At 42.0% G+C, this 16,058-nt stretch overlaps 1 protein-coding gene across 1 annotated transcript in view; it reads left to right on the top strand.

Annotated features, from left to right (window-relative positions):
* Positions 1 to 16,058, top strand: part of LOC109866957 (semaphorin-3D) — a 94,631-nt gene that overhangs the window by 40,572 nt on the left and 38,001 nt on the right. Inside the window, exons 9-17 of the mRNA XM_031802198.1 lie at positions 1,423 to 1,537; positions 1,712 to 1,781; positions 2,647 to 2,791; positions 5,751 to 5,973; positions 8,486 to 8,574; positions 9,313 to 9,354; positions 10,279 to 10,436; positions 12,064 to 12,128; positions 12,243 to 12,382. Coding sequence (XP_031658058.1) covers positions 1,423 to 1,537; positions 1,712 to 1,781; positions 2,647 to 2,791; positions 5,751 to 5,973; positions 8,486 to 8,574; positions 9,313 to 9,354; positions 10,279 to 10,436; positions 12,064 to 12,128; positions 12,243 to 12,382 — 1,047 coding nt within the window. The remainder of the gene's footprint in view (positions 1 to 1,422; positions 1,538 to 1,711; positions 1,782 to 2,646; positions 2,792 to 5,750; positions 5,974 to 8,485; positions 8,575 to 9,312; positions 9,355 to 10,278; positions 10,437 to 12,063; positions 12,129 to 12,242; positions 12,383 to 16,058) is intronic.

Genomic DNA, 16,058 nt, shown 5'->3' on the forward strand with positions numbered 1-16,058 from the left:
TCTTTATGCTCTACCTCTAGTTCTTAGCCCATTCCTGCAGCCCAAACCCCCAGCTTTAACTCCTTCCATGTTCACAGTTCTTTAAATTCCTTAAATTAAGCACAGCAGACTGCACAATTGTCTTGTTTTTTTAATTCATGGATAGCACACTCCAACACTAAGACATTATTTACAAATTCATTATTTGTGTTTAGTGAGTCTGCCAGATCAGAGGCAGTAGGGATGACCAGGAATGTGGTCTTGATAAGTGTGTGAATTGAACCATTTTCTGTCCTGCTAAGCATTCAAATTGTAATGATTACTTTTGAGTGTCAGGTCAAATGTATGGAGTAAAAAGTACATTATTTTCTTTAGGAATGTAGTGAAGTAAAAGTAAAAGTTGTCAAAAATATAAATAGTAAAGTAAAGTACAGATACCCACAAAACGACTTAAGTAGTACTTTAAAGTATCTTTACTTAAGTACTTTCTGGTAGTAGGGAGGGTATTTTCTGGTAGTAGGGAGACTGTCCCTGGAGTCTTCCCACTATAAAAATTCCAAGCTCTATTGCAACATTCCCAGTTTACGACTTGGGAGTAAGCTGTAAGGCCGATGAGGCAGGAGAGGGATTCCTTGTCCTGTGTCTATAGCCGACCATAAAGGGGTTCCTCTCTGGATAAATGGAATAACAGAGCTTCAGTCATCTTTGAAGATAATCCCATTTAGAAAACGCTAAAGCCATTACCCCTGCATTTTCTATAATTGCATGTCTATAGTGATAGGTTAGTCTGTGGGCCAATTCAGAAGGGAGGTTAGTTTAGGGCCCTTGTGCTGGATAAAGGGGCCCTGTACTTTATATGTATATGTGAGTAGTCCTACCCTAACCCTGAGAAGGGCATTGCTTTATTGAGTAGAGCACTCAGCCAGGGGTATACATATGCTAATTGAAACATGCATAATTAATGAGCTTGCTAGTTTACCTTCAAATCTTCTTCCCTCATATTTCTACTTCTTTAGATTTTCTCTCCCTTTCTCTGGCTTCAATTCTTCCTTCATACTGCTATTCTTGTCCTACTAAATCCTTCTATCCTATTCTCTCCTCCTTGTCAGCAATTTTCCTCTTCAGTCGTCTCGCCCTCCTTTGTCAGTTCATTCCGACCACCATCATCACTACTGTAATGAGCAGACCTCAGTCCTCTGCCAGTCAAATAATCAGAGTTTGGTCTTTATCTTAGTTTATTTAAACTGGTCTCAAACAGGGTTTTACACATTCAAGGTCTGTAAAATTGTTTGCAGTTGTGTTGTACTTGATATCTCAGATCTGTGGACTAGACTGTGGTTGTTTCATGGTTTTAAACCTGCAAAACAGATTTAGGATGTATTTGTGTGTTAGACTATGGTTGTGTCATGGTTGTGTTATGGTTGTGTTGTGGTTGTGTTTCAGAATGACATGGGAGGGTTGAGGAGTCTGACCAATAAGTGGACAACGTTCCTCAAAGCCAGACTGGTGTGTTCCATCCCTGGACCTGACGGAGTGGACACGCACTTTGACGAGCTCCGTAAGTCACACACACACACACACACACACACACACACACACACACACACACACACACACACACACACACACACACACACACACACACACACACACACATGCTTCCATGTTTACAGACACACACCACGTACGCACTAAATGCCACATTCTTACCTTTTATGTGTGTGTGTTATAGAGGACATATTCCTGCTCCCCACCAGAGATGAGAAGAACCCTGTTGTGTATGGAGTCTTCACCACCTCCAGGTAAAACACTTAGTACACCATACCACACAAGGCATGAGAAATCAAGGATTATCGTGTAGATAACTCTTGAAAAGGGCTGTTAGGCCGGAGTCATAGCCAACGGCCAGGAAAACAGCACTTAAGAGGGTGTTAATCACAATCCAGGTTCGAGGGCCTTATTACTTTTATAAAACGATTGACAACACAATTTTAATGAGTACATAACAGTCCGTGCAAAAGACAGTCGTTAGTTCTGAGATTCTAACCAAATGGGCTGGTTGTTCATTATATCCATTTTATTTGCAATGGTTGCTATGCTAAACAAATAATTGCCATGTAGCTATGCAGGCTAGCTACTTCTCCTTTGCTAGCTAGCCAACTAAAGCTAACACACAGTCGCATTAAGCAGCTGAAACAACAACATTTTTTTCTGTGCATTTTCATTTGTTTTACCTTTGTTTCTATTGCCATTTCTTTTGACCCATTATAATGATCCTGATAAATGAAGGCTCAGAGAAGCTGCCTTGTCACGTTCATAAGCATGGCAGAGTGGAGATCACAAAAAAATAACTGCTACACTGTTCCACAGGTCAGAGAGGCAGACAGCTAGGCTAGTAGCATGGGGAGATTTGTCTAGATGCTCTTTTTCAGGGGAGATAAAGTTTATTGATTGCCTGGCTGGGCTATGTGGGACCATGGATACACATTGACAGTTTAAATGGAACTGTTAAAAGGCATTACCTGGGGAATGTGGTGAATAACCCTCCTATTAACCAATCAGCAGCATCCAGGATCCAAACAACCTGTTATATAACGAGACATCTCTCTACGGTACTTCTCAGGTTATTCTTCCCACTATACCTATTAGACTGTGTTTCTCCTCCAGCTCTGTGTTCCGCGGCTCGGCAGTGTGTGTGTACAGCATGGCTGACATACGAGCTGTGTTCAACGGACCCTACGCTCACAAGGAAGGACCTGACCATCGCTGGGTAGAATACGAGGGGAGAATACCTTACCCTCGCCCTGGAACGGTACGGTAACACGCACACACGCACACACACACACACACACACACACACACACACACACACACACACACACACACACACACACACACACACACACACACACACACACACACACACACACACACACCTCTCCTAGCCCTACCCCCCCATTTCTTTCCTCGGCGTAAGTAGGGAAACAAGATGACTGCATACTGTTTCTGTACAGGATAATTTAGAATGACTTACAGTATATCACCCAATCCTGGTACATGACACAGTCCTGATGAACAATAATAAACACCCATCTACTATGTGTGCCTGTACTCATAATGCATCTCTGTGAGAGTGTGACAGAAGTCAAAGTGTATGTGTGTGTGTGTGTGTGTGTGTGCGCGTGCGTGCGTGTGTGTGTGATATATGACCTAGTCTCACTGCTGGTGAACAATAATAAACTGCAGTCTGGGCGGCAGCTTTGTTGATGTCTCTAAGTCGTCACGGTGATCACCGTCGTGTGTTTCCTTTCCTGCAGTGTTTGTGGAACTGATTAACATGAGGGACTGTGACTGGTGTGTGTGTACAGTACATTTGGAAAGTATTCAGACCCCTTGACATTTTCCACATTTTGTTATGTTACAGCCTTATTCTAAAATGGATTAAAACTTCTTGTGACTCCCCATCCCGGATCCGGGAGCGTAATCATCACCTGACACTAATTAGCATAACGCAACAGACATGAATATCCCTAGAAAATATTCCTATTCATGAAAATCACAAATGAAATATATTGAGACACAGCTTAGCCTTTTGTTAATCACCCTGTCATCTCAGATTTACAAAATATGCTTTACAGCCAAAGCTAGACAAGCATTTGTGTAAGTTTATCGATAGCCTAGTGTAGCATTATGCCTTGCTAGCATCAGGCAACCTTGTCACAAATCAGAAAAGCAATCAAATGAAATCGTTTACCTTTGATGAACTTCGGATGTTTTCACTCACGAGACTCCCAGGTAGATAGCCAAAGTTAATTTTGTCCCAAAATATTATTTTTGTAGGCGAAATAGCTCCGTTTGTTCTTCACGTTTGGCTGAGAAATCGCCCAGAAATTTCAGTCACGAAAACGGTGAAAAATATTCAAAATTAGCTCCATAATATCGACAGAAACATGGTAAACGTTGTTTATAATCAATCTCAAGGTGTTTTTCTAATATCTATTCGATAATATATTCGTCGGGACAATTAGTTTTTCAGTAGGACCGATTGGAGTAATGGCTACCTCTGTATTTTACGCGAGAATCTCTCTCGGAGCCACCATGTGACCACTTACACAATGCTACGGTTATTCTTCAACATAAATGCGTAAAACTACATCACAATGCTGTAGACACCTTCGGGAATACGTAGAAAGCGTAAGCTCGTTGATGGCACATTCACAGCTCAATAGGGACTCATTGGAACGCAGCGCTTTCAAAACCTGGGGCACCTCCGGATTGGATTTTTCTCAGGCTTTCGCCTGCAACATCAGTTCTGTTATACTCAGAGACAATATCTTTACAGTTTTGGAAACGTTAGAATGTTTTCTATCCAAAGCTGTCAATTATATGCATATTCTAACATCTTATTCTGACAAAATATCCTGTTTAAAACAGGAACGTTTTTTTTCTTCCAAAAATGAAAATACTGCCCCTAGAGTCGCAACAGGTTTTAACTAAACTAAAATCCTTATCAGTCTACACACAATACCCCAATATGACAAGGTGAAAACTGTTGTTTTTTTACAAGTAAAAAACAGAAATACCTTATTTACATAAGTATTCACACCCTTTGCTATGAGACTCGAAATTGAGCTGAGGTGCATCCTGTTTCCATTGGTCATCCTTGAGATGTTTCTACAACTTGATTGGAGTCCACCTGTGGTAAATTCAATTGATTGAACATGATTTGGAAAGGCACACACCTGTCTATATAAGGTCCCACAGTTGACAGTGCATGTCAGAGCAAAAACCCAGCCGTGAGGTCAAAGGAATTGTCCGTAGAGCTCCGAGACAGGATTGTGTCGAGGCATAGATCTGGGGAAGGTCAACAAAACATTTCTGCAGCATTTAAGGTCCCCAAGAACACAGTGGCGTGGAACCATCAAGACTCTTCCTAGAGCTGGCTGCCCAGGGCAAATTGAGCAATCGGAGAAGAAGGGCCTTGGTCAGGGTGGTGACCAAGAACCTGATGGTCACTCTGACAGAACCAGTTTCTCTGTGGAGATGGGAGAACATTCCAGAAGGACAACCATCTCTGCAGCACTCCACCAACATCTCTAGAGAAACCTGAAGATAGCAGTACAGCGACGCTCCCCATCCAATTTGATAGAGCTTGAGAGGATCTGCAGAGAAGAATGGGAGAAACTCCCCAAATACAGGTTTTCCAAGCTTGTAGCGTCATAGCCAAGAAAACCTAAGTATGTAATTAATCACTGCCAAATGTGCTTCAACAAAGTACGGAGTTAAGGGGTTGAATACTTATGTAAATGTGATTTTTTTTTCATTTCTTTCTTTTTTATACATTTTCTTTGTCATTTTGTGGTATTGTGTGTAGATTGATGAGGGGGGGAAACTATTTAATCCATTATAGATTAAGGCTGTAACGTACCAAAATATGGAAAACGTCAAGAGGTCTGAATACTTTCCGAATGCACTTTGTGTCGGTACATTTGTGTATATGCGTGCATGTGTGGGTATATGTGTGTGTATATGTGTGTGAGGGGATATGCATTGCGCCATCGAGGGATGTTTTATAACTGTATAATAGGAGGAACAGACGGGGTAGAAGGGTTGTGAACTCCAGAAGTAGCGGTATGTACCTGAATCTGTGGAGTCCTTCAGTTCACCACCAGATGGAGACAAGTTCAAAAACAGCTGAAGTGACTATGACTATCTGCTTCAAGGTAGGCTTTCATACTGTTTGAACATGATTGTCTATCCCCTTTCCCCAGTGTCCCAGTAAGACGTATGATCCCAGGATAAGGACCACTAAAGACTTCTCAGATGAGGTGGTCAGCTTCATCCGCTTCCACCCCCTCATGTTCCGCTCCGTCTACCCCCTGACCAGCCGACCCGTGTTCACGCGTGTACGTGTCGACTACACACTGACACAGATAGTGGTGGACCGCGTCATGGCTGAGGACGGACAGTATGAAGTCATGTTTCTGGGGACAGGTGAGAGATGGACACAAACACACACAATTTTCAGTAACCCTAACATTCTATTCTCAGCCTTCCTCTTTAACCTGAAAATGTTAAGACTGTTTGAATGTTAGATGTTGTTTTAATTCCATCCTGCAGTACTGTTGATACTCTGTGTGTGAGCTCCATATGAAATCCCATGTCCCCTATCATATTTGAGTCAGAAAAGGACATTCATCTGATAGGTAAGATATACAAAACCTTACGAAAAGCCTATCCAACTGTCAATCTCTTAGAATTTAAAAAAAACTAAAATCGGACTAAAATTGGAACCAAGACTTTAAAAGAACTGATATTGGCACAAGTTGGAGGGAAAGTTGAAACCTACAGTGCCTTCAGAAAGTATTCATATCCCTTTACTTATTCCACATGTTGTTGTGTCAAAATTGATTTAAATTGAGATGTTGTGTCACTGGTCTACACACAATACAGCATAACTTCAAAGTGGAATTATGTTTTTAGACATTTTTTTTATTAATAAAAAATGTAAATCTGAAATGTCTTGAGTCAATGAATATTCAACTCCTTTGTTATGACAAGCCTAAATAAATTCAGGAGCAAACATTTGCTTAACAAGTCACAAATAAGTTGCATGAAATAATAGTTTTTAACATGATTTTTTTATGACTACCTCATCTCTGTACCCTACACATACAATTATCTGTAAGGTCCCTCAGTCGAGCAGTGCATTTCAAACACAAACTCAACCACAAAGACCAGGGAGGTTTTCCAATACCTTGCAAAGAAGCTCACCTATTGATAGATGGGTAAAAAATTAAAAAGACATTGAATATCCCTTTGAGCATGGTGAAGTTATTAATTACACTTTGGATGGTGTATCAATACACCCAGTCACTACAAAGATACAGGCGTCCTTCCTAACTCAGTTGCCAAAGATGCAGGAAACTCAGGGATTTCAATGGTGACTTTAAAACAGTTACAGAGTTTAGTGGGAGTGACAGGAGAAAACTGAGGATGGATCAATAACATTGTAGTTACTCCACAATGCTAACCTAAATGACAGTGAAGATGTGTAGATCGTTGACAAAAAAAGGACATTTCAATCCATTTTAATCTCACCTTCTAAAACAACAAAATATGTGAAAAATCAAGGGGTGTGAATACTTCCTTAAGGCACTGTAACTAACAACATTACAGTTAACGAAAATGTACACTTAATCCAGTATAATCTCATGTGTAGAATTTATTATACAAGAGACAAAATTCACAAATTCTACAGCACAAAGGCAGAGTCATGTCTTAAGTCTAAAATGAACAATGACGCAATAATGTTCATAATCATTTCAATAATAATTTCAAGACATGGCATATGAGGATGCAGTGAGGTACCCGATGGGTTGGACTAGACTTTTCACGTAAATCATCTTGAAAAAACATATTCTTAAAAATTGAAAATCAACTGGGCAGGTGTGATGTCATTGATGTTTGTGTGATGTCATTGATGTTTGTGTGTGTCTGTATGATGTTTGTGTGTGTCTGTATGATGTTTGTGTGTGTCTGTATGATGTTTGTGTGTGTCTGTATGATGTTTGTGTGTGTCTGTATGATGTTTGTGTGTGTCTGTATGATGTTTGTGTGTGTCTGTATGATGTTTGTGTGTGTCTGTATGATGTTTGTGTGTGTCTGTATGATGTTTGTGTGTGTCTGTATGATGTTTGTGTGTGTCTGTATGATGTTTGTGTGTGTCTGTATGATGTTTGTGTGTGTCTGTATGATGTTTGTGTGTGTCTGTATGATGTTTGTGTGTGTCTGTATGATGTTTGTGTGTGTCTGTATGATGTTTGTGTGTGTCTGTATGATGTTTGTGTGTGTCTGTATGATGTTTGTGTGTGTCTGTATGATGTTTGTGTGTGTCTGTATGATGTTTGTGTGTGTCTGTATGATGTTTGTGTGTGTCTGTATGATGTTTGTGTGTGTCTGTATGATGTTTGTGTGTTTCTGTATGATGTTTGTGTGTGTCTGTATGATGTTTGTGTGTTTCTGTATGATGTTTGTGTGTTTCTGTATGATGTTTGTGTGTTTCTGTATGATGTTTGTGTGTTTCTGTATGATGTTTGTGTGTGTCTGTATGATGTTTGTGTGTTTCTGTATGATGTTTGTGTGTGTCTGTATGATGTTTGTGTGTGTCTGTATGATGTTTGTGTGTGTCTGTATGATGTTTGTGTGTGTCTGTATGATGTTTGTGTGTGTCTGTATGATGTTTGTGTGTGTCTGTATGATGTTTGTATGTTTATATTTTGTATTGTTTAAATAAAAAACAAATGTAAATTTAAAAAAAGAAATCCCCTGTCTTTGCTGTCATGCTCAGACTGACCAGCAGATAGCGCTACAACATCATAGTCTGTTTGTAGCCAAGCAGTCCCATTTCAGTAGATCTCTCTCACTAGAAAGCGAGTAAAAGAGAAGTATTATGTGTGTGTATTTCATAAGCATGTGAAAATATAAACATTTGTGTGTTGTCCAGATGCTGGGTCAGTTCTAAAGGTGGTGAGCATTACTCAGGAGAACTGGTCTACTGAGGAGGTGATTCTGGAGGAGCTCTCAGTGTTCCAGGTAATAGACACACACACACACACACACACACACACACACACACACACACACACACACACACACACACACACACACACACACACACACACACACACACACACACACACACACACACACACACACACACACCTTTAAATATTGTCTTCATTCACATAGGGTTTGGAGAAGTTGAATACATATACACCAGATCTGTCAGTATACCACTCTGATGCAGATAACTGACTTTTTCTAAATCATATTATCTCCACTGCAGGCAGAAAATTATATCTGTATGTAGCTACTCATACTACTAAAAAACGAATATCCTGAATTTCCTTCTGTCCTGGAATTCAAGGTCAAGGTGATTTGTCAATTCATATTAATCAACCAACATTTTCATTTAGCTTTTTTTTTTTTTTACATTATCTCTTGATTGAAGGGTTGTCAACTCTTTAAACAGCAGTATAGTATGAATACCTTACTATCCTAAACACACAGCAGGAGTTCTGGGGGTATGGAGAGGAGAGTTGGTGTGTTTCTCTAGTTTGACAGACATAGAGTGAGTTTATTCTCTCTCGTTGATTCACACACTCCTTGGTTGAACTCCCTAACCTGAGGCCTTCTCCGTAGCTGCAAAATGAGCTTGGTTTTTCTCAAGTATAACTAATTAGCTAACGACTACACTGTATGTATTAAGTAGAAAGTACGAGTCAGTGTGGATGTGTGTATAGTGGAGATAATGTGTGTTTTCTCCTCTAGGCTCCCACTCCCATCCTGAGTATGGAGATCTCTTCTAAACAGGTAAGAACTCCCCTCTTCTCTCTATCCCTCCTTTCCATCTCTATCTTCCCCTGCATTTCTCGTTTACTGTAGCTTCAGGGGTACTAACTGCACCATCCACAGCCACCTTCCCTCTTTCCTTCCCTTCTCCTCCCCTCTCTTGCTCGCCTCCTCCCTCGCTATCTGAGGGTCAGGGATGTCAGCAGACCGTTCAACTCCAATCACAGCCTCCCTTCATCTGCCACAGCCTGTGTGTGTGTGTGTGTGTGTGTGTGTGTGTGTGTGTGTGTGTGTGTGTGTGTGTGTGTGTGTGTGTGTGTGTGTGTGTGTGTGTGTGTGTGTGTGTGTGTGTGTTCATCTCATCCCAACCCATCCCCCAGTGTTTTCCATATTTCCGTTCAGTGTTTGTTTTGTAATCTCTGGTTCAGACGAGTCCAGGCAGATCCATACAAAACACCTCTCTCTCTCTCTCTCTCTCTCTCTCTCTCTCGTTGTTGAAGGTTTTGTTGTTTAAACCACCTTTAAAGTTATGGGGACTTCCAGTAATAATAATATTGGAGGTGAGAACCTTGAGGATACACTCTTCAAAAAAAGGGTTCCAAAAAGATTATTTGGCTGTCCCCGTAGAAAACCCCTTTTTGGTTCCAAGTAGAAATCTTTTGTATTCCATGTAGAACCCTCTTTTTTTCTACGAGTGTACTGTACTATATGCTGCTGGATATGTGGGTGTACTAAATCACATATGTGAACTCACATGCGCACGCATGGACACACACACATACAATGAAAAAAATGGAGATCAGAAAAACACAGGTCTCTTCCCCACAATGAACCATATTATAGTGTAAACAGCAACAACATATAGCGAGGTGATTAGTTGAAACAAGTGTGCTAGACTGAATCCTTCCCTGAGGTAGTTTGTTCTCTCCATCTCTGTTTCCGTAGCAACAGCTGTATGTGGGTTCGGGGGCTGGGCTAGCCCAGGTGTCCCTGAGCAGGTGTCACCTGTATGGTCAGGTGTGTGCAGAGTGTTGCCTTGCCAGAGATCCTTACTGCGCCTGGGACGGACACACCTGCTCACAATACGTCCCAGCATCCAAGAGGTAGAACACACACACACGCACACACACACACACACACACACACCCGCACACGCACACGCACACCCACACGCACACACACATTTGTTCAGGTGTATGATGGTGCAGAAAATGTCCAATAATGTCCTGTATAGTTTCTATAACATGTTGTAACCTTAAGAACATATAAACTATACAGGAACATATAAAACAGCTGTCACATTGTTTCATCTGAGGTATCTGAAACATAGCAGGCCTCAGGACCCATAGATTGCCTATTAGTTATCCATGAAATGAAGGGCATTTGTCATGTCCATACTTCCTTTTCAGATCAGGTATGTGTAGACGTCCACTAGCAGGATTTAATGAATCCGTAGAAGAGCGAAGGTTTCTATCATACCTGACGTCCTATTTTTCAGGGATCCAGGGACTGTCATAGAGAATTCAGATATTTTTTCTAAATATGTTTTTGGTGGGCTTTTGTTTCTTTTGTGTTTCTCTCTGCCACAGGACATTAACCCACTTTTCTTTCTCTCTCTCTCTCTCTCTCTCTCTCTCTCTCTCTCTGATTAGAAGCTCTCTGATGGGCTAATTATTTATGTACTGTCATTCTCCTTCTGTCTGTTGTCGTCTTTGTTTATATGGAGTGTTTGTGTATGTGTGTGTATGTGTTTGTGTGTTTGTACCGAGTAAGTGGCCTAGTCAGACTATAGCAGATTGTCTAATGCCCTACATTTTGGGGTCACACTATTGCATTATGGCTGAGGAGGGGTCATGTTATTGCATTGTGGGGTATAGAGGGGGTGGTTGGTTGGTGCCTGGTGGTACTTTGAAAACTGATCTGAGGACATACAGGCGATAGAATACAAAACTCTACACATTACCTACATCTATGGGGGATAGCGAGAGATGGTGAGAGAGGGGAGAGCAAAACAGAGAGAAGATTACAGGGAGGCATATATCTCAAGTTCAAGCTAAATCTATAGGATGTAGGTGGTTGACTGTGTAAACACCAATAGATCCATCCATAGCTTTCAGAGAGAGAGGCAGCTTTGGAATATCTAGTCTTTGTCCAAAACACTTGAATATTTGGCTATTGAGTTAAACTTGGCTATTGGGTTCAACTTGGCTATTGAGTTCAACTTGGCTATTGAGTTCAACTTGGATATTGGGTTCATCTTGGCTATTGAATTCAACTTGGCTATTGGGTTCAGCTTAGCTATTGGGTTCAACTTGGCTATTGGGTTCAACTTGGCTATTGGGTTCAGCTTGGCTATTGGGTTCCGTGTGTTCTTTACGTATCTGTGGTTGCCAGTTGTTGGGTTCAGTGTGTTATCTATATATGGTTGTTGTCAGTATGTTCAGCATGTTAGACAGATTGACCAGGTTTATCAGGACAGACAGAGCAGCTTCAATCACTGCCTGAAGTAACTCCTGTTACCGTTAATAGAAAGCCCCTGGAAAAAAACGGATCTGGACTCACAAAAACACACACACACACACGCACGCACGCAGAGAGAAAACCTTTTGTGTGTTAAGAAGGGTAAAACATTGCCTTGACAGCAGGATGTGACCTTGTCACCTTTCTTGACCTCTCACCCCTAACCCTGCGGCGTGTGTGTGTGTTTATGTATGTGTTTTGTGTTGACAGGAGAGCCAGAAGACAAGACATCAAACATGGAGACCCATCCAGCCAGTGTTGGGACACAGAGGACAGTAAGTAACAACACTGCTGCTCTGACTCCCTCTACATGGTGTGGGTTGGTGTGCGACCGTGACAATCACAATATAACAATATAACACTTTATGGATATATTTCTGTGTTCTCAGCTCTGCGTGGAGGCAGGGTGGAGGAGAGGACAATGTTTGGGGTGGAGAATAACTCCACCTTCCTGGAGTGTCTCCCCAAATCACAACAGACCACCACACGCTGGTTCATACATAGACCTGGAGCTGAACACAGAGAGGAGGTGAGACAGAACACACACGCACACACGCACGCACACACACACGCACGCACGCACACACACACACACACACGCACGCACGCACGCACACACACACACACATAGGCCACACGCAGTCTTATACAACTACCCTTGGTGGAGACACAAAATTCGATCCTATTCAAAATCCTATTCTTCCTAACCCTAAATCTAACCCTCACCCCAACCTTCACCCCAAAACCTAACCCTAGTCCCTAACCCTAAACCTAATTCTAATCCTTACACTAATTCTGACCTTAACCCTAATCCCCCTAGAAATCAACTAAATGTTCCCAGTTGGTCATATTTTTGTTTGTTTACTATTCTTTTGGGAACACACACACACACACACACACACACACACACACACACACACACACACACACACACACACACACACACACACACACACACACACACACACACACACACACACACACATACACACACACACATTGCAGAGAGGGGTCAAATAAGTAGTAAGTAATGTGTTATCAGAGGCTTACAGTGCTAGCATTACTAGAGAGGTTATAAGTCATCACATCCCATGTCTGATACACAGACACTTTAACTACCTAGAACAGACACTCTCTCTGTTACATCATATACCCTTACATAACAGCATAACAACACACCCAAACACAACAACCTGGAGGGGTGCTTAGATGTTCTACACGGTTTATGTGCTCGTTTCTCTTGTTCTGTTTCACATTGCCCCCAAATACAAAGATAATATTCTGCTCATGGCTGGGGAAACAAAGGATTACGGAAAGAGAAAGTCTCTACTGCGAGGAAACATCAACCCTTGGGTGAAACGTCTGTCCAAAAGTGGGACGAACGGATATGCTGGCCATTTTGACTAGGATTTAGTCTTGTTTTTGTACGGTCACTATGTCATGCACCTTCCCTCCTTTCTTCCTTGGAGTGATCTTGATCTGTCACAACTGAATAGGTGAGCTGTTTCTCTACAAAGCTTTCACCAATCCACTTCATATCAAATGATGTCTACACAGTGATATATTGTTACAGTGTTCTAACAGAGTCTTAACGTTACTAGTCAGTCAGCAATTTTAAGGTTAAATATTTGAAGTGGTGTACCTGAGTCCACTGTTGCCCTCTGACCGGAAGCTGAGCTAGTTTTTCACTCTAGTTTTTACCAGAATGGTCCGTTTGACTTTGGAACCCCCGGGGTTACTGTAGAAAGAGGAAGAAGAGGAAGAGGGGAGGAGGAGGAGAGGAGGTCAGGAGAAGGGTAATATGTAACAGTAGATGCATCGGGTATTCTTTGATGTTTTAATGAGTAACCTTGTCTGAGACCTACACAGTCAACTGTCAACTCTCACCTTTGTAGAACAAAGAGCTGATGACCAGTGATCAATCCCTTAGTGGCTTCCAGATGGAGATCACAGATAGTGATTCACTAGCACAGTCCATCCATCACTCTCTTTCTCTTTTATTCTCTCTCTCTCTCTTCCTTACTCTACTCTCCTATTCCTCATCCTCCTATTTCGTCCTCGCTCGCTGAACTCATACCGGTCGTTATGAGTCGAATTAACCTTCTAAAACCTTTGTCTCTGGTCGAGGTGGTGACTGACTGAGACCAGACACTGGAAGAGAGAGAGGGAGAGTTAGAGGGAAATTGAGAGGGAAAGGGACAGAGAGAGGGACAAAGAGAGGGAGAGTTAGAGGGAAAGGGACAGAGAGAGGGACAAAGGGAGACTGGGAGATAAATGTGTTTGTATTGGAGGAGTGGAACCGGTAGGTGAAGTGAAGAGAAAGGGAGGGGAGGGGACATGGAGAGGAGGTTTTGGTAAGGGGAGGTGAGGAGAGAGAGACAGTTTTTTTTGGTAAGGGGAGGTGAGGAGAGAGAGACAGGTTTTTTGTGGGAAAGGGGAGGTGAGGAGAGAGAGACAGGTTTTTTGTGGGAAAGGAGAGGTGAGGAGAGAGAGACAGGTTTTTTGTGGGAAAGGGGAGGTGAGGAGAGAGAGACAGGTTTTTTGTGGGAAAGGAGAGGTGAGGAGAGAGAGACAGGTTTTTTGTGGGAAAGGGGAGGTGAGGAGAGAGAGACAGGTTTTTTGTGGGAAATGAGAGGTGAGGAGAGAGAGATAGGTTTTTTGTGGGAAAGGAGAGGTGAGGAGAGAGAGACAGGTTTTTTGTGGGAAAGGAGAGGTGAGGAAAGCAGCTCATTGAGGTTGACACTCATCTCCTGAACCAGACCATAGAGATTGGTCTAGTCAACACCTTAATGTTAATAGGAGGGTTATTCACCACATTCCCCAGGTAATGCCTTTTAACAGTTCCATTTAAACTGTCAATGTGTATCCATGGTCCCACATAGCCCAGCCAGGCAATCAATAAACTTTATCTCCCCTGAAAAAGAGCATCTAGACAAATCTCCCCATGCTACTAGCCTAGCTGTCTGCCTCTCTGACCTGTGGAACAGTGTAGCAGTTATTTTTTTGTGATCTCCACTCTGCCATGCTTATGAACGTGACAAGGCAGCTTCTCTGAGCCTTCATTTATCAGGATCATTATAATGGGTCAAAAGAAATGGCAATAGAAACAAAGGTAAAACAAATGAAAATGCACAGAAAAAAATGTTGTTGTTTCAGCTGCTTAATGCGACTGTGTGTTAGCTTTAGTTGGCTAGCTAGCAAAGGAGAAGTAGCTAGCCTGCATAGCTACATGGCAATTATTTGTTTAGCATAGCAACCATTGCAAATAAAATGGATATAATGAACAACCAGCCCATTTGGTTAGAATCTCAGAACTAACGACTGTCTTTTGCACGGACTGTTATGTACTCATTAAAATTGTGTTGTCAATCGTTTTATAAAAGTAATAAGGCCCTCGAACCTGGATTGTGATTAACACCCTCTTAAGTGCTGTTTTCCTGGCCGTTGGCTATGACTCCGGCCTAACAGCCCTTTTCAAGAGTTATCTACACGATAATCCTTGATTTCTCATGCCTTGTGTGGTATGGTGTACTAAGTGTTTTACCTGGAGGTGGTGAAGACTCCATACACAACAGGGTTCTTCTCATCTCTGGTGGGGAGCAGGAATATGTCCTCTATAACACACACACATAAAAGGTAAGAATGTGGCATTTAGTGCGTACGTGGTGTGTGTCTGTAAACATGGAAGCATGTGTGTGTGTGTGTGTGTGTGTGTGTGTGTGTGTGTGTGTGTGTGTGTGTGTGTGTGTGTGTGTGTGTGTATGTGTAACCGCGTTCCCCCACATGGGAAACCATAGCCCAGGCAAGGCCATGTGGGTTAGAAACACAATGGGAACGAGGTTGAAGGATTGGATGCAGGAGTTCTCTCTCTGGAATAGTTTGACCCTGACTATGTTGAATGGTAAGATACATGTTATACAGAAGTCCCACAGAGAGCAACATTCACACTAGCAGCTGTCCAGATACATGCTACTGGTGGAATGACCTTTAGAGGAGCTTTCATTTATCAACCTTTATTATATATTGTGTGGGTGGTCTTACAGCTGGACTTTCATATAGGAGCAGGTGATGTCTGTTTTATTTCACTTTCCATCTTATTTTTATTTCAGACTCCTCCCATCAGCCTTTTCCCTTCTTCCCTCTGTCCTCCGTCTCATTCCACCTGCCCCTGACCTCTCCTCAATCCCTTCCTCCCTTCCACCTGC

The sequence above is a fragment of the Oncorhynchus kisutch genome, linkage group LG22 (assembly GCF_002021735.2).
Source record: "Oncorhynchus kisutch isolate 150728-3 linkage group LG22, Okis_V2, whole genome shotgun sequence".
In the NCBI taxonomy this organism is placed as follows: domain Eukaryota; kingdom Metazoa; phylum Chordata; class Actinopteri; order Salmoniformes; family Salmonidae; genus Oncorhynchus; species Oncorhynchus kisutch.